This window comes from Theobroma cacao, chromosome 5 (assembly GCF_000208745.1).
Source record: "Theobroma cacao cultivar B97-61/B2 chromosome 5, Criollo_cocoa_genome_V2, whole genome shotgun sequence".
NCBI lineage: Eukaryota > Viridiplantae > Streptophyta > Magnoliopsida > Malvales > Malvaceae > Theobroma > Theobroma cacao.
Genome location: NC_030854.1, coordinates 33,430,135 through 33,447,619, shown reverse-complemented (window position 1 = coordinate 33,447,619; position 17,485 = coordinate 33,430,135). Strand labels below are relative to the sequence as shown.

At 34.1% G+C, this 17,485-nt stretch overlaps 1 protein-coding gene across 7 annotated transcripts; it reads left to right on the top strand.

Annotated features, from left to right (window-relative positions):
- On the top strand, nucleotides 43–16,617 carry LOC18599686. 7 transcript variants are annotated; one of them, XM_018121657.1, is made up of 20 exons: nucleotides 43–176; nucleotides 1,663–1,910; nucleotides 2,023–2,101; nucleotides 2,190–2,267; nucleotides 2,416–2,475; nucleotides 2,594–2,698; nucleotides 6,610–6,720; nucleotides 6,957–6,998; nucleotides 8,203–8,316; nucleotides 8,456–8,637; nucleotides 9,294–9,415; nucleotides 9,517–9,623; nucleotides 9,731–9,773; nucleotides 9,865–9,956; nucleotides 10,429–10,477; nucleotides 11,696–11,766; nucleotides 13,979–14,098; nucleotides 14,828–14,913; nucleotides 15,527–15,572; nucleotides 16,414–16,617. In XM_018121657.1, the coding sequence occupies exons 2-20, from the start codon at nucleotides 1,777–1,779 to the stop codon at nucleotides 16,444–16,446; spliced, it is 1,674 nt and encodes a 557-aa protein (XP_017977146.1). In that variant the 5' UTR covers nucleotides 43–176; nucleotides 1,663–1,776; the 3' UTR covers nucleotides 16,447–16,617. The 7 variants fall into 7 exon arrangements, with proteins under 7 accessions (XP_017977146.1, XP_017977145.1, XP_017977144.1 ...); XM_018121656.1 differs by lacking the exon at nucleotides 16,414–16,617 and having other exon boundaries at nucleotides 1,663–1,742; nucleotides 1,845–1,910; nucleotides 2,026–2,101; nucleotides 15,527–16,403; XM_018121655.1 differs by lacking the exon at nucleotides 16,414–16,617 and having other exon boundaries at nucleotides 1,663–1,742; nucleotides 1,845–1,910; nucleotides 15,527–16,403.

Sequence of the window (17,485 nt, the reverse complement as noted above, 5' to 3'; positions counted from 1 at the left end):
CTAGTAAACCTACCCTACTTTTTTTTTTTTTTTTACTTTATTCTGATTTATAGTTTTTAATTTATGAATTCCACACCGCCTATAAAAGCCCCGCACTTTTCTTCATTCCTCCAACGGGGATCTCCATCTGTCTGATTCCAACGAACTCAGACCATAAGAAATTGAATCCAACACAGGTAAAAAGAGAAACAATTTTTTTTCCTAGATTCTTGTTTGGATCCGAGATTATTGGAAAGGTTTCTTTCTGACTGAATCTTGTAAAAGCTATATGAATCTTTGTTAGTTTTTAGTTATGTTTTCTTGGTTGCCAAACGGAGTTTTTACTTAAAAGGCTCGTTTAGGAATAGTTTAATGTTAAAAGTTTGGAGTTAGAACGTGTTAATGAAGTTTAATCTTGATATGTTTTTCTTTTCGGGGTCTGTCAATTACTTTGTTGAGATAGATAGTTATTTGTAGTATTGTTATTGCTGTTTTGGATTCAATGTTTCATATTAGTTTCTGGTTTTTTAATCTTAAGGCCAGGAACTTTCTGTTCGCCCTTCGGTATGGATGGGAATAGGAAAGGAAGTATGCAAACTTTCTTGTGTAGTTTGAAGTGAAATTATTGTTGATAAGGAATTGAATTTGGAAGGATGTGCTTGGAATGAGGGAGAAAGAATAGTAGGAACATAAACTTTATCCTTGTGAATCCCTTTTCCCCCCTCTTTTATTGGCCCTTTTGTTTTTTTCAAACCGAGTATTAAACAGTCACTGATTGTATCCATTGAAGTTTAGCGTTATGCTAGTCTAAGTTCAACAAACTTCTTAGAAATATTTTATTCTCAAACTAATAAGAGGAGACTTGGAGCTACCACTTGTGCCAGTGAGAAGTTGACTTCTCAGTAAGGATCCTAAATTCCAAACTGAATTCTTGGGTTATTAGCAGTTTAATGCAATTACAATATAATCTAAATTGTAATGGCTGGGAGTTAGGATTCTAAAAGACCTTTATGATTAACAGCTTTTTTTTAAAATTTAACTCATGTATAATTTATTTTTGGGTCTCTCTGTTTTCTGTTTGTGAGGTTTGACTCCACATACTTGCCGCGATTGCCACTACTTTACCACTCTAGTCATAGCACAAGGGCAAATTCTTCTTGCTTGAAAATTGTGTTGTTGCTAGAACTCATTGTATGGTCATCTCACCTTTTGGTACTGATAGATTATTTTGAGCTTTGTTACCGTTGGGTTGACAATGATATTAATTTGTTGCCCTTTTGAAGGGTAGGATCATTTCTTCTACACACTACAGTCAACTAGTTCAATGCGGTATCTGGAAATTGGAATGGCCATGTTTAATGGGCTCTTTTGTAATTCATGTACTTCATATGGTGAGATGATCATTGATAGGCCGTACAAATCCAGAGATCCTTCCTAGGACTGCATATAGGATGGTTGTTCATAGATAATTTTTTTTCCCACTATTGAAATTAATTTTTACTTGAACTCCTACTTAGAAATGGAAAAAAGAGCAGCAAAATTGTTATTTGCTAATGAAGCATCAGTTTCCGGTGTATTGGATGTTTTATGACTTTGGTCTCCTCATACAAGAATCATGTCCCCATAACCTTATTTTGGATTGAACTCCAGCTATATCTTTATTTCATGTTAATTGTCCTACAGCTCTGCAAGTGGTACGTGTATCATGCAAGAATTTTGTTATCTTCTGGAAGATGAAATATGGAACATGAGAATAAAATGAGGTACAATGCGAGATTTTGTTAGTGATAATGGAAAATGTTAGCTCTTGTGCAATCAGAGGCTGTCTTGAAGAGGACCTGGACTGACAATGTGATGTCTTCTAGTGAGCATTCCATGCATGGGGTTAACAATAATGGGTTTCAAGCACAGAGCTCTGATTTTTTAAACAGGTAGTTCACCAACCAGGTCCAAATTGTTTCATTCTGATATTCTTTGACAAGCTTTCTATATAAACTATTATAAATTGAGTTATTAATTTCAAGGGAATATTGCCTTGATTAGCAGGCATGGCTCTGAAACATATCTTGCTCCAAGTAAATTAAAAGATAGAAGTTTTGATTTCCCAGACCTAGAGGCTAAGGTACTGGAATTTATGTGCGTTTTTTCGTGGATTTTATTCTACATTCATGGTGAGGCTTTGTGTAGTTTCCTCACATAAGTTTATATAGGGACTTCATTTGCGAGCTAGTGCACAGAAAGAGGAGATTCAGCATCTTCGTGAACAAATTGCTGTAGCCTGTGTGAAGGTTTAACATTTCTAAAGGCTGTTGCTTGCATATAGATTATTTTCCATTTCCTTCTGCAGACAAATGCTTCCAACTAATTTTATGGTCATTTTACCTCTAACATTTCTGCTTGACATACAAAGAAACGCATTGATCTGTATGGTCTCAGGAATTGCAGCTGCAGAATGAGAAATGTGCACTGGAGAGGAAATTCTCTGACTTGCGGATGGTTTGTTATATTTTCCACCTTTTCACTTTTTCTCTGCATTAGCTGTTTGTCTTGTTAAAACGGATTGACAAGTGCACTCATTTCTCATGAACTGATGTAAAATCATTCTGAGTGGCAGGCAATTGACGAGAAGCAGAATGAAGCCATCACTTCTGCCTCAAATGAATTGGCTCGTAGAAAAGGTGACCTTGAAGAAAATTTAAAGCTGGCACATGATTTAAAGGTGAGAAATAGCATCTATTTCTGAAAATAAGACATGCTTACCTTGATAATATTTGACATGTTTGCCATAACTATGTCATGTTAAACTGCTAATGCCATTATTCTCTAAATCAATATAAGATTGTGGACATTACTACTGCATATGTATATGGTGATTTGTACTTTAGAGTTAGAATATGGTGAACTAAATATGCTTGGTAACATTTGGTGTCTAACTTGTGACTGGCCTCAAGGACCGATTATAGTAGCAATGAAAACTCAATGAAATAAAAAATGTTTACTCACTCTAGACTGGGCAATATACTTGATTTTTCAATTGGAATAGTTTCAATGCTACACTTTAACATAGAAGAGTCCATAAGATGAAGAAAATTATAAACTTTCTCTTCTATCAGCCCCTAGTTTGGTCTTTAATCTTGAATAAAAATGTAAAAGACAAACTTAAGAATGGTGTCAGATTCCCTTTCTGACATCTAAGAAGACACATAATTGCATGGTATAAGACAAATATATTGGGTTCAAATCGTGGGTAACAATTTCAGGTAAAAAGTCAAGGATATTTAAAAAAAACAACTTAAGAACATGATATACTTGGAATAGTTGTATGTGAATTTGCTAAATTTCTTTCCGCCAAAGCACAAAACCTTGAAATGAAGTGGTTTGACAAGTGGAGGGCTGCATCTCTTAACAAACATTCAATTCTCCTGCCACTGCAGGTGATACTTGGGTTGCTTCTGATCATCTCACTCAAAGCATATTATTTGACATTTTTCTCCTAGAATTTTTAAAGCTTTATTCATTTTGTTATTATGGTTATATGGTCTCTTTCTCATTTATACGTTAGTTTCTTATTGAACACTAGTAAATGAATAATATCTTGAAGCATGTAACATGGATGCCGAATTTGAGTTAAGAATCTTTATCATCCCTGGATCTTCTACCTCAGAGGTGAAGCTAGGATTTTGGCTGAAGGGGTGCAATTCCATGAATAAATTATGAGAGTTGATTTGACAAATGCTAAAAATAGCTAATGTATAGATACAGAAATGAGAGCTAGTGATTCTGACAGATTAGAGAAGGAAAATATTATGTATTATAAAGATATGAATCCTTTAACAACAAAATTTTACTTTAGCTCATAAAGAAAAAATAAATATTACAACATTCTTGTCTCATTGTATGTTATTAATTTTAGTTTCCTATTTTTCTTTGAATATGTCTGGAGTTCACAGAGTACTAGTTGTTCAAACCTTTTGTATGCGTAAGTATTTTCTGTATGACAGTTTCCTTTCTGTTTTTTGCCTGTTAACACTGTATCTTGTGGTTTGCTTAAATTCAAGAAAATTCTTTACAGAAATAATGTTGAAGTTTGTTTTCTGAAGGTTTCTTTCCAGAATTGGATTCCTCCGAAGCACACATTAATCCCTTAAAGTCAGAATTCAATAAAAAGCTATCCACATAAATTTCATTGACTCTTTTAGAACAAAAGGAATTTGTTAATAATTATTCTTGGAAATTTAATACAAGCAGGCCCTTTATCTAAATGTAGGATTAATGTGGAGAGAAGGGGTAGCTTTTTTTTCATTATATTTTGAGAACTAATTCTTTTAACGTATTGAGATAATAAATGTTGTTCTTTTTATCTTAAAAAATTGTTTCAATTTTTAGGGTCTACTGTTTGGCTATCCCCTAGAGCCATCTTGTCTGTTACTCTGTTTATTATCTTAAAGTTAAGATATGTAGAATTTTAAGGAAGGGCAAATCTTTCTGCTGTCTGAAGCAGGAGGTTATTTGGGGTGGGACGTGCCACCTTCTGATGGTCTCCTTTGCAATTGCCCATTTTCATTTCTATTCTACTGCTTAGAAGGAAATGGACAAAATGGAGGACAGGTTACAGTTCCCACTGGAATGAAGCCAAATTTACTGTTGCCATTCACATGTAGAGCTTATGTTACAAGAAAGTTTCCAGTTCCAGTTGGTTCATCTTATGCCTGGTAAAATACATGGAAAACTATTGGTGAAAAAGAGTAGTTATTGTTGATGTGGTGCTATTTCACTTTACTTACTGTTTGCTCAATCACACCATGCATCCAATGGGCATGCAAGTCAAAGAATCTTCTTAATTCATTTATATGGGATTTGACTCCAAGCCTGCTGTTGCTTGCTAAATTACTAAGATATTGGCTTTAAAGATTTTCTCAATTTAGTAAGGTAATCATGCAAGTGCACATGGTTGTCAACAAGTAATATAATGATAAATGGAGTTTGTAGATCCCTCAAGGAGTTGGTTTACTACTTGTTGCTAATTACTAAAATTATAACAAACTAAGTTTTATTCAAGCACTGAAAAAGCAAGTTGTTGAAATGAATTGCTTTGTTGGGATACAAGATCAATTAACTGCCTACTTTTTGTGGGGATTAATGTTAGTCTAGGTTCCTTAAGCATGCATAACACTCTGAGTCATCACACAATTGCCTAGCTTCATTAACTATCTATATGTCTACAGAAAATTAATTAAAGCTAAGTTAATTAAGTTTAGGTCCTATAGTTGACTATGTATGATTAATAGGTATATGTCTATCCTATTAATTAATCTCCCACTTAATTTCTTAACATGGAAGGAGCATACACTACTCAAATTTAGGTCTATTTAGACTATCTTTGTCAAGCATCATCTAAAACCCCATACTCAACTTGTTGGTGATCAAGCAACAAATGAGGCAATAAGCACAAATTTGAATGAACATTGATATTCCCATAACAAACAAGTAAAAATCAATCCAAAACATCAAAACTACACAATAGCATCGACCATAATCCTGGATTAGGAGTTATAGCTCAACATATTCAAAAGACAAATACACATCTCAGCAAAATGAAACATTTTTTACAAAAAGGGTTAGAGAGAGAAAATCAAATCTAGTGTGAGAAATTCTCTAGTGCAGCTTTTTGATACTTCAAAGCTCTTGATTCCTCTTCCTTTTTCCCTTTTTGGTTCCGCCCTCCTTTTGCCCAAAATGGTATCTGCTTCCCCTTTTTTCTCTGCTTGAAAACATGTATTTATACCCTCTACTTTCAGCCCTAGCTGAGAAACCCGTGTAGAAATGTTCATTAAATGACATGTTCTCGCTGCAGTGAGAAACTTGCTGACTTAAATTGCTTTAAATCTCGCTGCAGCGAGAAACCTTCTGTCTTGGATAGTGCAGTCTGCTGCAGTCTTCTCTCTTCAAATTCATTTTTGACAATGATCCCTTCTGAACTGGGTGAAATGCTGAACACTAAAGTTGTAGCTCTACCTCTCGACTTTCCAACAATCCAAGAATCGCCTCCATTGGACTTCTGTAGCTCGAGTTGTGGTCAAAACATTGCAGCATGTTCACAGACCTTTTTAACCCACTTGCACCATCCTTTGCATTTAGGTTCCCAGTCCTTGCACCTCCTTCAATATCAGAGGATTAAATAATTAGAGGCTGAAATGAGGAATTTTAACAAGAATTTAAGCTAAAATTTGCATAAATAAAAAAATGTTACCACATAAATTAAACTACTACTAAAAAGCATAAAAACTAGCTATGAGTTACTTAAAAACTAGGACTTAGCTCAATTCAAGATCCAAAGATGCATAAGATAACTCTGTATAATAGAGTTATCACCGGCTGGGTGATTCTACATATTTCTTAAATGAGCAAAAGGTTTTAGTACTATATGTACTGAGGAAATCTGGGAAGACACTAGATATTTAAATTGATTTTGTCATTTTTCTTAGTGCCAAGTGATACTCTTAATTATTTAGTATGTTGTTGTATGGGTGTGTGTATTCTGCAATGTTCCCTGCTTGTTCTCTGTCATTTCTATTCTCTTTATCCCTTTGCTTATAAACCACAGTTGCTAAGGGCATTGCTTTTCCTCAGGTTGCAGAGGATGAGAGATATATCTTCATGTCATCCATGCTCGGGCTGTTGGCTGAATATGGTATTTTGCCCCCTGTTGTAAATGCTTCTGCCATTACCAGCAGTGTGAAGGTATGAACTTGATAGCACGCAGGTTCTATTTGTTTGACAAATGGGCTGGGGGATTTTGGCGAGTGGGTTACGGTAACACTGATTTATGTATAAATACTATTTTTGTAATTTTCCCAGTCCATTGAGGACTTTTTTTTTTTTTCCATAAGACCATTCAGAACTATGCTTTATTCAGCAGCTTGTGTTCTGCTTTCCGCGTAAGTTGACAAAATAAACTGTCTTATGCATATTTGCAGCACCTACATGATCAGTTACAGTGGAAGATCAGAACCTCACATGTAAGTGTGCCGCTCAAATACCATATATTTACAGAAGGTAAACGTCATTTAGAAAATAGCAATGGCCAACAGGAAAGGGCCTGGGCAGACAAATTTAAAGTTGTGGATGGTAAACCAATAATATTACTTGTGGCCATAGTCTTACGGTCTTATATAGTTAGATGGGCAGAATTCCAGTTGTAGTTGGATGTCAACTTCCACTAGTAAATATATTCATTAACTGTATATGTTCCCCATCCGCACCAGTGGTAGAACATAAGAAGAATGTTTTATAAAATTAAATCATACTATGGGGATCATACTTTGAAGTGTTAATTCTGCCAATGTCAAATTTTAAAGCATGGTACAGAAGTAGCTAGGATAACTGAGCCTTCTCAAATGGTTTGTCTTTAAGACCTTACATGATTTGTATTTTATGCTAAAACAATACAAGCTGAGGAGAATAAAAGGCTGTTGATGCATAATGGATTTCCTTTTGATTGAAGAAGATTCTCTTTGAATGGCACATGCAAGGATCATGCTTTCTGCTTGCAACAACATTTTATATCTGTTTAAGAATATACAAAATCAAATAACTTGAACTATGAAATTCAAGTTTTGTTTGACAATAGGCTAGCTTTTTGTGTTGACCTCTTACAACTAAAACATTTAAATGTATGATGATGACTACTGCTACTTAGCCTCACACTAGAGTTAAATTTACGTTTATTTCAAAAAATAACTCCATGTAATTAAACCTGCACGTAAATGTTTAGGTTTTACATTACATAGAAAACCAAGCAGCTGGCAGATTTAGTGACTATCCTCCTTGAAATCACTTGAAGGGCACTTACCAGGAATACAAGGTTCTCTTACATGTAATCATTAGGCCAATTTGTTTTTCTTTTCATTGTCCTTCATTCTGGAGCCTTGAATGCCAGTAGTCCACTGCTTTGCATGCACATGTAAATGCAGATGCATGGGATTTGTTGATGTGGCTACATGCGGATGTATGTTTGTATGCAGGCATCAGCTCTTTACATGATTATATGTTTCTTACATCAAAATTTAGCTTTAATGAGGCATTGCATTTTACTATTTTAACCTTAAGTCAACTTATAAGATCTAGGTGTTTCTTTTTGCAGTGAGTTTAACCTGTGCCAAGATTATTTTGATGTCATTATTTTGGACCTATGATAGACTTAAATATTTATTTATATCACAGGATAGAATTAGAGAGTTGACAGGTATAGTGGGAACTCATACTGGAGGCAGATCTCATGAAAATGATAGGCCTATTTCTGGCATTTTGAACAATCAAATTCCTCATAGAGCCACGGTACTATTTTCATGTAATCTACTAGTTTCCGTCTTTTCCTGGTGCTTGTTTATCATATCAACTTGTATTCTCTTTCTATTGCATTCCTTTCCACTTTGCATTAAGTAGTCCTTTATTTGTCTCTTTCTAACTTTCTCAGGCTAGTCATGGCTTTTCTTCTAATAACCACTACACAGATGAGCAGCATCTTATGCCACCTGACAATATGCTGAGATATATGCCTGATAATGATCACACTGCAAAAAATTTAATGTTTAATGATCCGGGACAACAACAGTTGAGCAATGGCAATTCACAGGAGTTCTTCTTCAGTTCTGATAGGTTTGCATCATTCACCTAGTCTTGTCGTAGCTGTTCTTCTTTTCTTGACCACATTATTAACTGGCAGTTTGTGAAGATTCTTGAGATGTGATGAAACATATCTGTGGGTTTTCTTTTGGGCACAATTCTGCCACTATATTTTCCTTGCTACAAGGGTTATAAATTGCAAGAGATATAATCCAATAATTTTCCCTATTATTAAAATTGGTGATATATGATAATGATGAGCACATTTTCTCCAAAACCCTGAATTCTTGTAGTGAACATATTTTTGTACATTGTTTTTCTTGCACATAGCTGTGGTGGGTTAATGGAATCCTCTTTCATCTGTACTTTTATATTTTTGACCCTATCTCATTTGTGTTTTGTCATTTATATGCCCTGAGATGAACATCATTAATATTGCTGTATGAAATTAGTCTTGAAATTTGATTTAAATTGGAATTGTATCCCACATATCAATATTTTCTTCCTTATTCAAATGCAGTTTAACTTTTTTATGATGATTGTTTTATTTGTTATCAAAGGAAGTTGATGTATATAATACAGTGTGACTTGTTCATTTAGTGCTAATACATTGCTTTGATTTGATAGTGATAGGATCAAATTTTATCATGGTTTTATTTCATTCTTAGCTGTTAATCATATTCTTACAGAGGTGGTGCTGGCCGTAATCCTGATAGTGCATTTGATAGAGGTGCTGTAAGAACTGGAGCAGAGGATGTGACCAACAATGTCTTTTCTCATCATGATGAGATGGACTCCTATGGTTCTGAAGGTGATTTTTTTTTTTTGAATAGCCTGAAGGTGATTGATATTTAATCTGTGAAATAAGTTTATGATATTTAATAGTATCTAATATAACTTATTGGAATTCAGAAGGCCCTGGCATTGAGGGGTTTCAGATAATTGGTGATGCTACACCAGGAGAAAAGCTTTTAGGATGTGGATATCCTGTACGAGGGACTACACTTTGTATGTTTCAGGTAAAATTTCTTGGATCGTATTCATATAAACACTGTTATTTGTGAAGTTTTCCTTTTATACATATGGACTAATCTTCCATATGTTAACAATGTCTGTTGCACTGTAGTGGGTTCGTCATCTTCAGGATGGCACTAGGCAGTACATTGAGGGTAAGCATAGAATGACTGTTGACCTTCTTTCAGTGTTTGATGTGTCGGTCTTCTTTATAACTTACTTTTTGACGAAAAAAATTTTATCCAGGAGCTACAAATCCAGAATATGTGGTTACAGCTGATGATGTTGATAAACTGATTGCTGTTGAGTGCATACCGATGGATGACCAAGGCCATCAGGTATATACATTTAACAGTCATTGTTTATGTCCTTCCAAAATGTTTCCCAGCAGTGAAAGCTCATGCATACTGTTTTCATTGGTACAAAGAACTCAATCAGGCAATCTGTTATCGGATAGAATCTGATTGATTTTTCTAAAGATGACCAAAATCTGATATGAAAACAGAATTTCGTATAATTTACTAATAGCTTTAGCATACTAGTCTTGCATTGCACTTACACTTGATAAGGATTTGAGTAGTATACTGCATGTGATTTGAAATTGTTCAGTATGATGGTAAATACTTTGTGCTTATTGTGGCTGCATTTTTACTTCCCTTGTAAATAATGTCCCTTTTTAGTGGCAACAGAGTATTCCACACTATTATTGCATAAACTTCTCTTGCAACTTGCTTCAACTATACAATTTTTAGTTGAGAACAATATTGTCTCCCTGATTTATATTTTTGTTAAATTGTTTACTGTTGTCAGGGGGAACTAGTGAGGCTTTTTGCTAATGATCAGAACAAAATAAAATGTGGTAAGTGCATGTGTGGGAGTTGTTAGAACTTATGGTCATTGCAACTTAACTAGAAGTAATATAAAATTTTCATTTCATTTTCTTTTGTTCTTTGTGTGTGATAAATTTATCTATTTGTGTTGTTTGGCAAGCCTTAAGTCAGCTGTTTGAATGATACGGAATCATAATTTTGTTGTCATGTGCTTGAATTTCAGCATTACAAGTCTTTGCTACTTTGAAAATGTGATTTAAAATTTGGAATTCATCTTTCCTGCACTTTTTACAAAGGTTTGAACTTGTTTATTGATGGTACTTCTCTCTCTCCCTCTTTCTGTACATGTATATATACATGCATATTCTCTATACAATATTGCAGGTCTTCCATGATCAAGATTCCTCTATTATATATTGGATATATTGGATATATTCCTTTCATTTCCCATGATGCTATTATGTTTTGAATTTCCACAGAGTCTTGGTCAGACCATTGTCTTTTTGTTGCGTAGTAATTAACATTTAAGGAAAAATACCCCCACATCTTTAAGTTTTAATCGAAATTCCAAGCGGGTTCATTAGTTTTTGAAATGGACACTCCGTCCCAAAAGTGTAAATACTGTTAATAGAGATTGTGAGAAGACTAAAATGCCTTTTTTTCTTTATTAATTTAAAAAATTATTATTATATTTTTTTTGAAAAAAATAATAGGGAGCATTAATCCAAGAGAGGGGAGCACCGATCGGTTCTCTCTTATTTTTTTTAAATTAATAAAAAAATTAATAAAAATTATATAATTGTAATTTTTAAAATAAATTAGGGTAAAATTGTCATTTCAATATTGTCATGTTATCAAACTAACGAAAATATTAACAGTTGACTACGGCTGGACCTATGTGTCCAACGGAAGATTTTTTTTTGGGGTGGAGTGTCCATTTTGAAAACTAATGGACTTGTCTGGAATTTCGATTAAAACTTAGGGGGTGGGGGTATTTTTCCGTAACATTTAATGTAATTTAAATTTTGCAAAAGATCACTTGGTTTCCTTTCCTGAATTAGTAGTAGAAAATTCTGTTTGTGATTCCTTTATGCATTTGAAAAGAATGTTTTGTTTGAATGGTTGTGAATATTGTCTATGCTCATACATGTTGATGCATCTATGCATAGCATGTTCTTTTCTTTTCTTTTATTTTATGTGACATTGCTTTTATTATTTCCATAGATTTCTAATGAGTTGCTTTGCAGACCCAGACATGCAAAATGAGATTGACAAGTACATTTCCAGAGGCCAAGCAGCATTTAGTGTTCTGTTACTGGTAGGTGTAATGATTGTTCTTCCAAAGTTATATAGAATTTTATTCTCCTCAATGGTCACTTCTTTCTTTATATATTTTTAATAACTTTACCTAATAGTATCTAGTTTATGGGAAAAGTTGTGCTTGGTGAATTCAAATAAATGGGTTGGCCGCTGGTTGACCAGTTTTGCTGATTTGTCAATATAAGAGGAGAGAAGTATGGTCAATTCATACTTTAAATCCCTGGAAAATTGAGATTCATTGCAATGAACTAATGGGAGGCAATATCATAAAAGTTCATTTAACGCCAACCCCCCATTCATCTCAGTCATTCATGAGTTGCACCCTTCTGAAACCACTACCCCTAACAACAGAAAGAGTATCAAAGCAAGAAGTTGGAAAAAATTGTTTTAAGTAGCCTTATACATGCTTTTTGGAGAAGGAAGAGATGAACCTCACAAGAAAATGATGGTCAATGCTGACTGCTGATTGCTTGTGTGGTCCAGTTGAAGAGCAAAGGAGGTCTTTGTACTTTGCTGACCAACACTTCAGGTAGAATCCTTGTTTACTTGGGAAGTTAATGATGCTGAGATGAAAATTTAAGTTGAACAAGGAATACCACTTTGGAAACATCTAGTACAGTGGGTTAATATTTTGCATAGTTAGTGTGCTGCCAACACTGGCAGTTAGCAGTTCATGTAATGGATTGGGGGCCCAAGTTGGCAAAATATCTGTTACATTATGATCTAGAAGGTTTATCAAACACGACATATCTCTACTTTGTTAATGAAATTGATGCCTTATAAGATTATGAAATTATGTACTGCTGCATCAATATGTGACTGAAGTGAAGAACTTGTTGATATCTAAGTTTGTGTACCATTCAAAGGAACAATTATTCAAGGAATGGACAGTATCATCACCCGTTAGAGCAGAAACTGTTATTCTTGTCCATCACAAGGGTGTTTTATAGAATGTCAAAGCAATGATGTTCATCATATATACACATGTAACCAGTGGTAATTTGGCATCCTTTCTTTTTGTTAAACCCTTCCTTTTCCCTGCTTTGTTATCTTCTGAAACCAGAAAGGTGCTATTGAATTGAGTCTAGGATCTGATAAAATAATCTTATGCTGTCTGTACCACCCTAAAAACATGGGAGAATTTGTATGTGACATGATATGATGTTCTATATTATTGTGACAGTAAATCTTCTATGTAGTTTTGTTTTAAGGTTTTCAGTTTTCAGGCTTTGTTCATAAATTAGAATGGGGTACTTCTAATGAAACCAGAACAGAACCTGTAATTGCAGGTGACCTACTTCTCAAAAAATAAGACCTTTTAAAAACTGTCTTCATCCCATGTTATGATGATCATTATCTTCTACTTATTTTAGAGCACCACAAATAAGTCAAATTTGCTATCTGCATTCTGGAGAATCTTGGTTAATTAGATCTCTGTGCAACTTCATTTATGTCACACAGGGTGGCAATATCTAATACCATCGGAAACATGGCATGATATTATTAAGGGAAACCTTGTTCTAAATAGTGCTTGACTTTAGTAGGTTTTGTTTTTTTTTTTTGGGACAAAGATTTCAGTAGGTTTAGGGATGTAGTTTCGACATGGAATTGGTTAGTTTAGAGGTCCATTTTTCATGTTCTCAAATTGTTGCCTACGTAAAAAGTCTAGTGAAAGTATTCTTATGACTGTTGCCAATTAGAAGACAAAAGAAAAAAAAACTTTTCTGTTTATAGATGATGATTTCTTGTATAAATAATACTTTTTAACTTTTCATACCTAGTCTACGAAATGATTTCAGATCAAAAAAGGTTAACAAGTAGCAACTTGGAATGCAGTGAGAAGTGTTTTTCTATTTCTAGTGCCTTGGCTCTTTACTATTCATCTAATCCTGCTTGATTCCAGGAGTTATATGCTGTTTTGGCAACTGATATGAGAGAACAAAAGTCAATTCCCTTTTCTTGGGTGTTGTGGGTGGGTAGGATGGTTGAGAAGGGTGTTTTTTTTTTTCTCAAATGGTAAGGTATAGAAGAAAGATGTTGATAAATGGTTTTGATAAATTTATGAATAAATGTTGACCGGGCAACTTAAAGGAAATGTTTGTTGGCAAATTGTTAACTCTTGTGTTTATGTATCTATTTATATGTGGAACAGAGCTACCAAGAGAATAAATATCACTCTAACACATATTATCCCTGTCTTTTCTTAACAGATGGATTCTTCTGAGAAGTGGGAGCCAGCAACTTTGACTTTGAAACGGTCGAGTTACCAAATCAAGATCAATAGCACAGAAGCTGTGGAAATTTCTGAGAAATATTCAAAGGAATTATCGGTATGCTTTTTAAATTCTTTTGTTTTGTTTGAAGGTTGTATCAAATGCTTTTTAAATTCTAGTTCATTGTGTTCAAAAGTTAGACATTTTTTAATTTATTATTTCATCTTATTTGTAAATAGTTTGTGACTAAGGTTTAGGTGACCTGAGTAGAATTCATATTTTGTTTCTTGCATGCATCGATTCTGTGCTACTCTTGTATGTCTACTTGTCTGACCATGGTCTATATGCTGTAAGTTAATATTATATGGACTCTATAATTTGCTTTTATATCAGGCAGACATAAAAGATTCTATTGATTATGTATATTCCACTTCGTATGATTTCTTAGTGGCAACATAATTACCAAAAGACATCATTTATGCCATAGGCTATCACGAAATTATCATTCCTCTGAAAGAGTTAATACAAATAATTTTTGAGTCTGAATTATATCCTGCATGATAATGCATAATCAATGGGAATGTGGGAATCTCACCTTTTCAAACGATATAGGCCAAAAAGAATTAAAGTTAGAAAACTGGGGAGTGTGTCTTATAATTTGCTGTAAGTGTATATCATATAGGAATTTTGGACTACACACATTTGGCTATTCTATGCCTTTCATACATAGCCTTGAAAGCTGTATATTTTGCTGGATTATGTAAAAAATGAATATGTAATTTTTGCCGGATTGGTTGACTTTTGGACATAACATTTGTGTGCATGTTTAACTTTGTGATGTTGCAGATTAAAGTACCTAGTGGGCTCTCAACACAATTTGTTGTGACATGTTTTGATGGGTCTTCACATCCCTTTAACACATATGGTGTTCGGTAATATATTGCTTTAATGCTTGATATTCTTCTTCTTTAAAATTAATCCTATCAGTTTTTTATATTTTCTATTTAATTGTTGTTATATTATGCTTATCACTAAGCATGTTCATAAGACTAATATTGACTTTGCCTCATATTTATTCCTGATTTTGCTAACATAAAATTGTGCAAAAGAACAATATTACTAAATAGAGTTGGATTATATGTGATAGAAACTGTTTGGTTTCAACTCAAGAGCTCTAGCTTCGTATTAAAAGATAAACAGGGGGAATGGGGAGAGAGAGAGAGAGAGAGAGAGAGGAGGGGGAAGGGGGGGAGGGGGGNGGGGGGGGGGAGGTGTGGCTGATGGAATTTCTTTTCAGGAGTGTGTAGATAAACCCATCAATTTAAAATGATGATAAAGTCTATCTTTTGCCATGTGCTATACTTGTGCTGTTTAATACAAATTCAATTAGTGTGCAAGGTTTGGGTGTCTAATGCTATTATTTTTATTGTAAAATTTTAATTTGTGTAATTGCTGCATAAAAAATAAAAAAAGGATTATAATTAGACTGACTTATTTTGTTTAACATAATTCTTTCTAATACAATGGTATTCATGTTTTTTATAGAATGCGGGATACTCTTGTTTTGACAATGAGATTATTCCAGAGCAAGGTACCTTTCTCATCAAAATTTGCTTTAGAGTGTTCCAAATCCATGCCTATGGTTTTTGTTGTAGTGGCAGTGGAGATGCTGGTAGTTGTTTCTAGAGAGAACCCATATTGTATACTTTTGAACAATTGACATCTCTTACTCATCTTAGTCAACAAATTTAATTTCTGTTGCAAGGATATCAATAAGTCATCTTATACGTGATTATGGTACCACATAGAACACTTCACTTCTATAGGGTAAGAATGCAAAAATTGAAATTGTGGAGATAAATAATGAGAAGATAATAGAAACAATGGTTATTGATTATCCTAGGTTAACTACCCCTGTAAAGGTGGAATTTTTACTCTAGTTTTAAATGCAGTCTTATGTCATCTTTTGATTTTTCATTTAAAAAACAAGAGTAACAAATGAATGAGTCATGTCTTTGTACTTGATATTTTATCAAATCATGAAATGAATAGGACCATAAAGAATGCTATCAATACAATGTGATTGTGGTGTAGCTATCAAGATGAGGTTAAAATTTTCGAGGATCAAACAAGTTTGTGGTCTGTCATAGTTATCAGGATGAATTGGTGAAGTGAGAATCATATTTAGACATCATAAGGATAATAAAATACGGTGATGCTTATATGCCTGTTATATCTGTAATTGGACATAAAGGAAAATCCGAATAGATTTGATACCAATACAAGTAGGAGAAGATGTATTAATCATGCTCTTCTTTGCAGGAATATATTGTTAGGATTTTAGGGGAAACTAGTATTATTTGTTCAATGCCTGTGCATGTACTTATTTTTAACCCCTTTTTTATTTTATTATATATATGTTTTTGGAGCAGAACTTGGATGACAAGAGAAAAGGAAGAGCATAGGCCTTACTTATTGAGTATAGCTTTAACCTTAATAGTGAATATTCAATATTTTTTTTATAGAAATTGAGAGGAAAATAAACACATCAATGTCTGTATCTTAGTTTTGAACAATAATGAAAGAACATTTCTGTAATCTTCTTCCTCAGTTGTATTTTAAATTATATTACTTAATCCATCACATCTATCAATTATTGGTTCCATATAATTATAAAACTACTTCAGCCATTATTCATAAAAACTCTGGACTTGGCTGCACCAGAAGATGGATATGCAGAGCAGCTGCTATTGAAGCTGACTGCCCGATTTCCTCGAGGTACTATCTCAGTTGAACAAGTTTGCAAGCTTTATCAGCTTTGTTGTGGATTAATCGACGAGATGGTATCTATAATAATGCTGAAGTGTTATGGATAGGATAGTCTTTGCCTGAACCCATATCCTATTATGGGAAGGGCAAAGTACCGCATTGAAAGTCAACCCAAAGAGGGTTGCACTTTTTGCAACACCAATCTAAGGTGGAAGGTGGGACTGCCATGTGACTGCATATGGGTAATGAAATCTTGGACTACTTATTTTATTTGCCTAGCATGTGCACGTTATGCAAAGCTTTTCTCGGAATCTCACTTAATCCTTGTTTTTATGTACGGATTATAGATAATGGATGCTGTTAACGAGTTCTTGTCAAATATAATCAAGGCATGCAAATGGTATACCACGACAAGGACTAGTCAAGATAGTGAAGAGGTATGGTACCAAATAACATGTACATTATCATAAGATTCAGGAGGATTAGTCCTTTGGATGGGATTAGGAATCGCCATGTCAAACAGGAGTTGTTAAGATGGATGCCAAAACCCCACCACTCATGTTGCCATTTTCTCTGGCTTGAAAACACCGGCCGCAACTCTAGTTTATCTTCTTATTAGCTACCTTTCATCTACCACAATGGCCTGGCCTACTTTTACGCAATTTATTTACACCCCTAAGGGATCTAATCCTCTGTGGCAAATTTCATTCTTGCATCCAATGCGGTCTTTCCATG

Excerpts from the sequence above, each read along its gene's own strand:
- LOC18599686 (XM_018121651.1), top strand. The coding sequence starts at position 1,777 with ATGTTAGCTCTTGTGCAATCAGAGGCTGTCTTGAAGAGGACCTGGACT. Across the intron at positions 6,721-6,956 it reads CCATTACCAGCAGTGTGAAG|CACCTACATGATCAGTTACA; the intron begins GTATGAACTTGA and ends GCATATTTGCAG. Across the intron at positions 8,317-8,455 it reads AAATTCCTCATAGAGCCACG|GCTAGTCATGGCTTTTCTTC; the intron begins GTACTATTTTCA and ends TAACTTTCTCAG.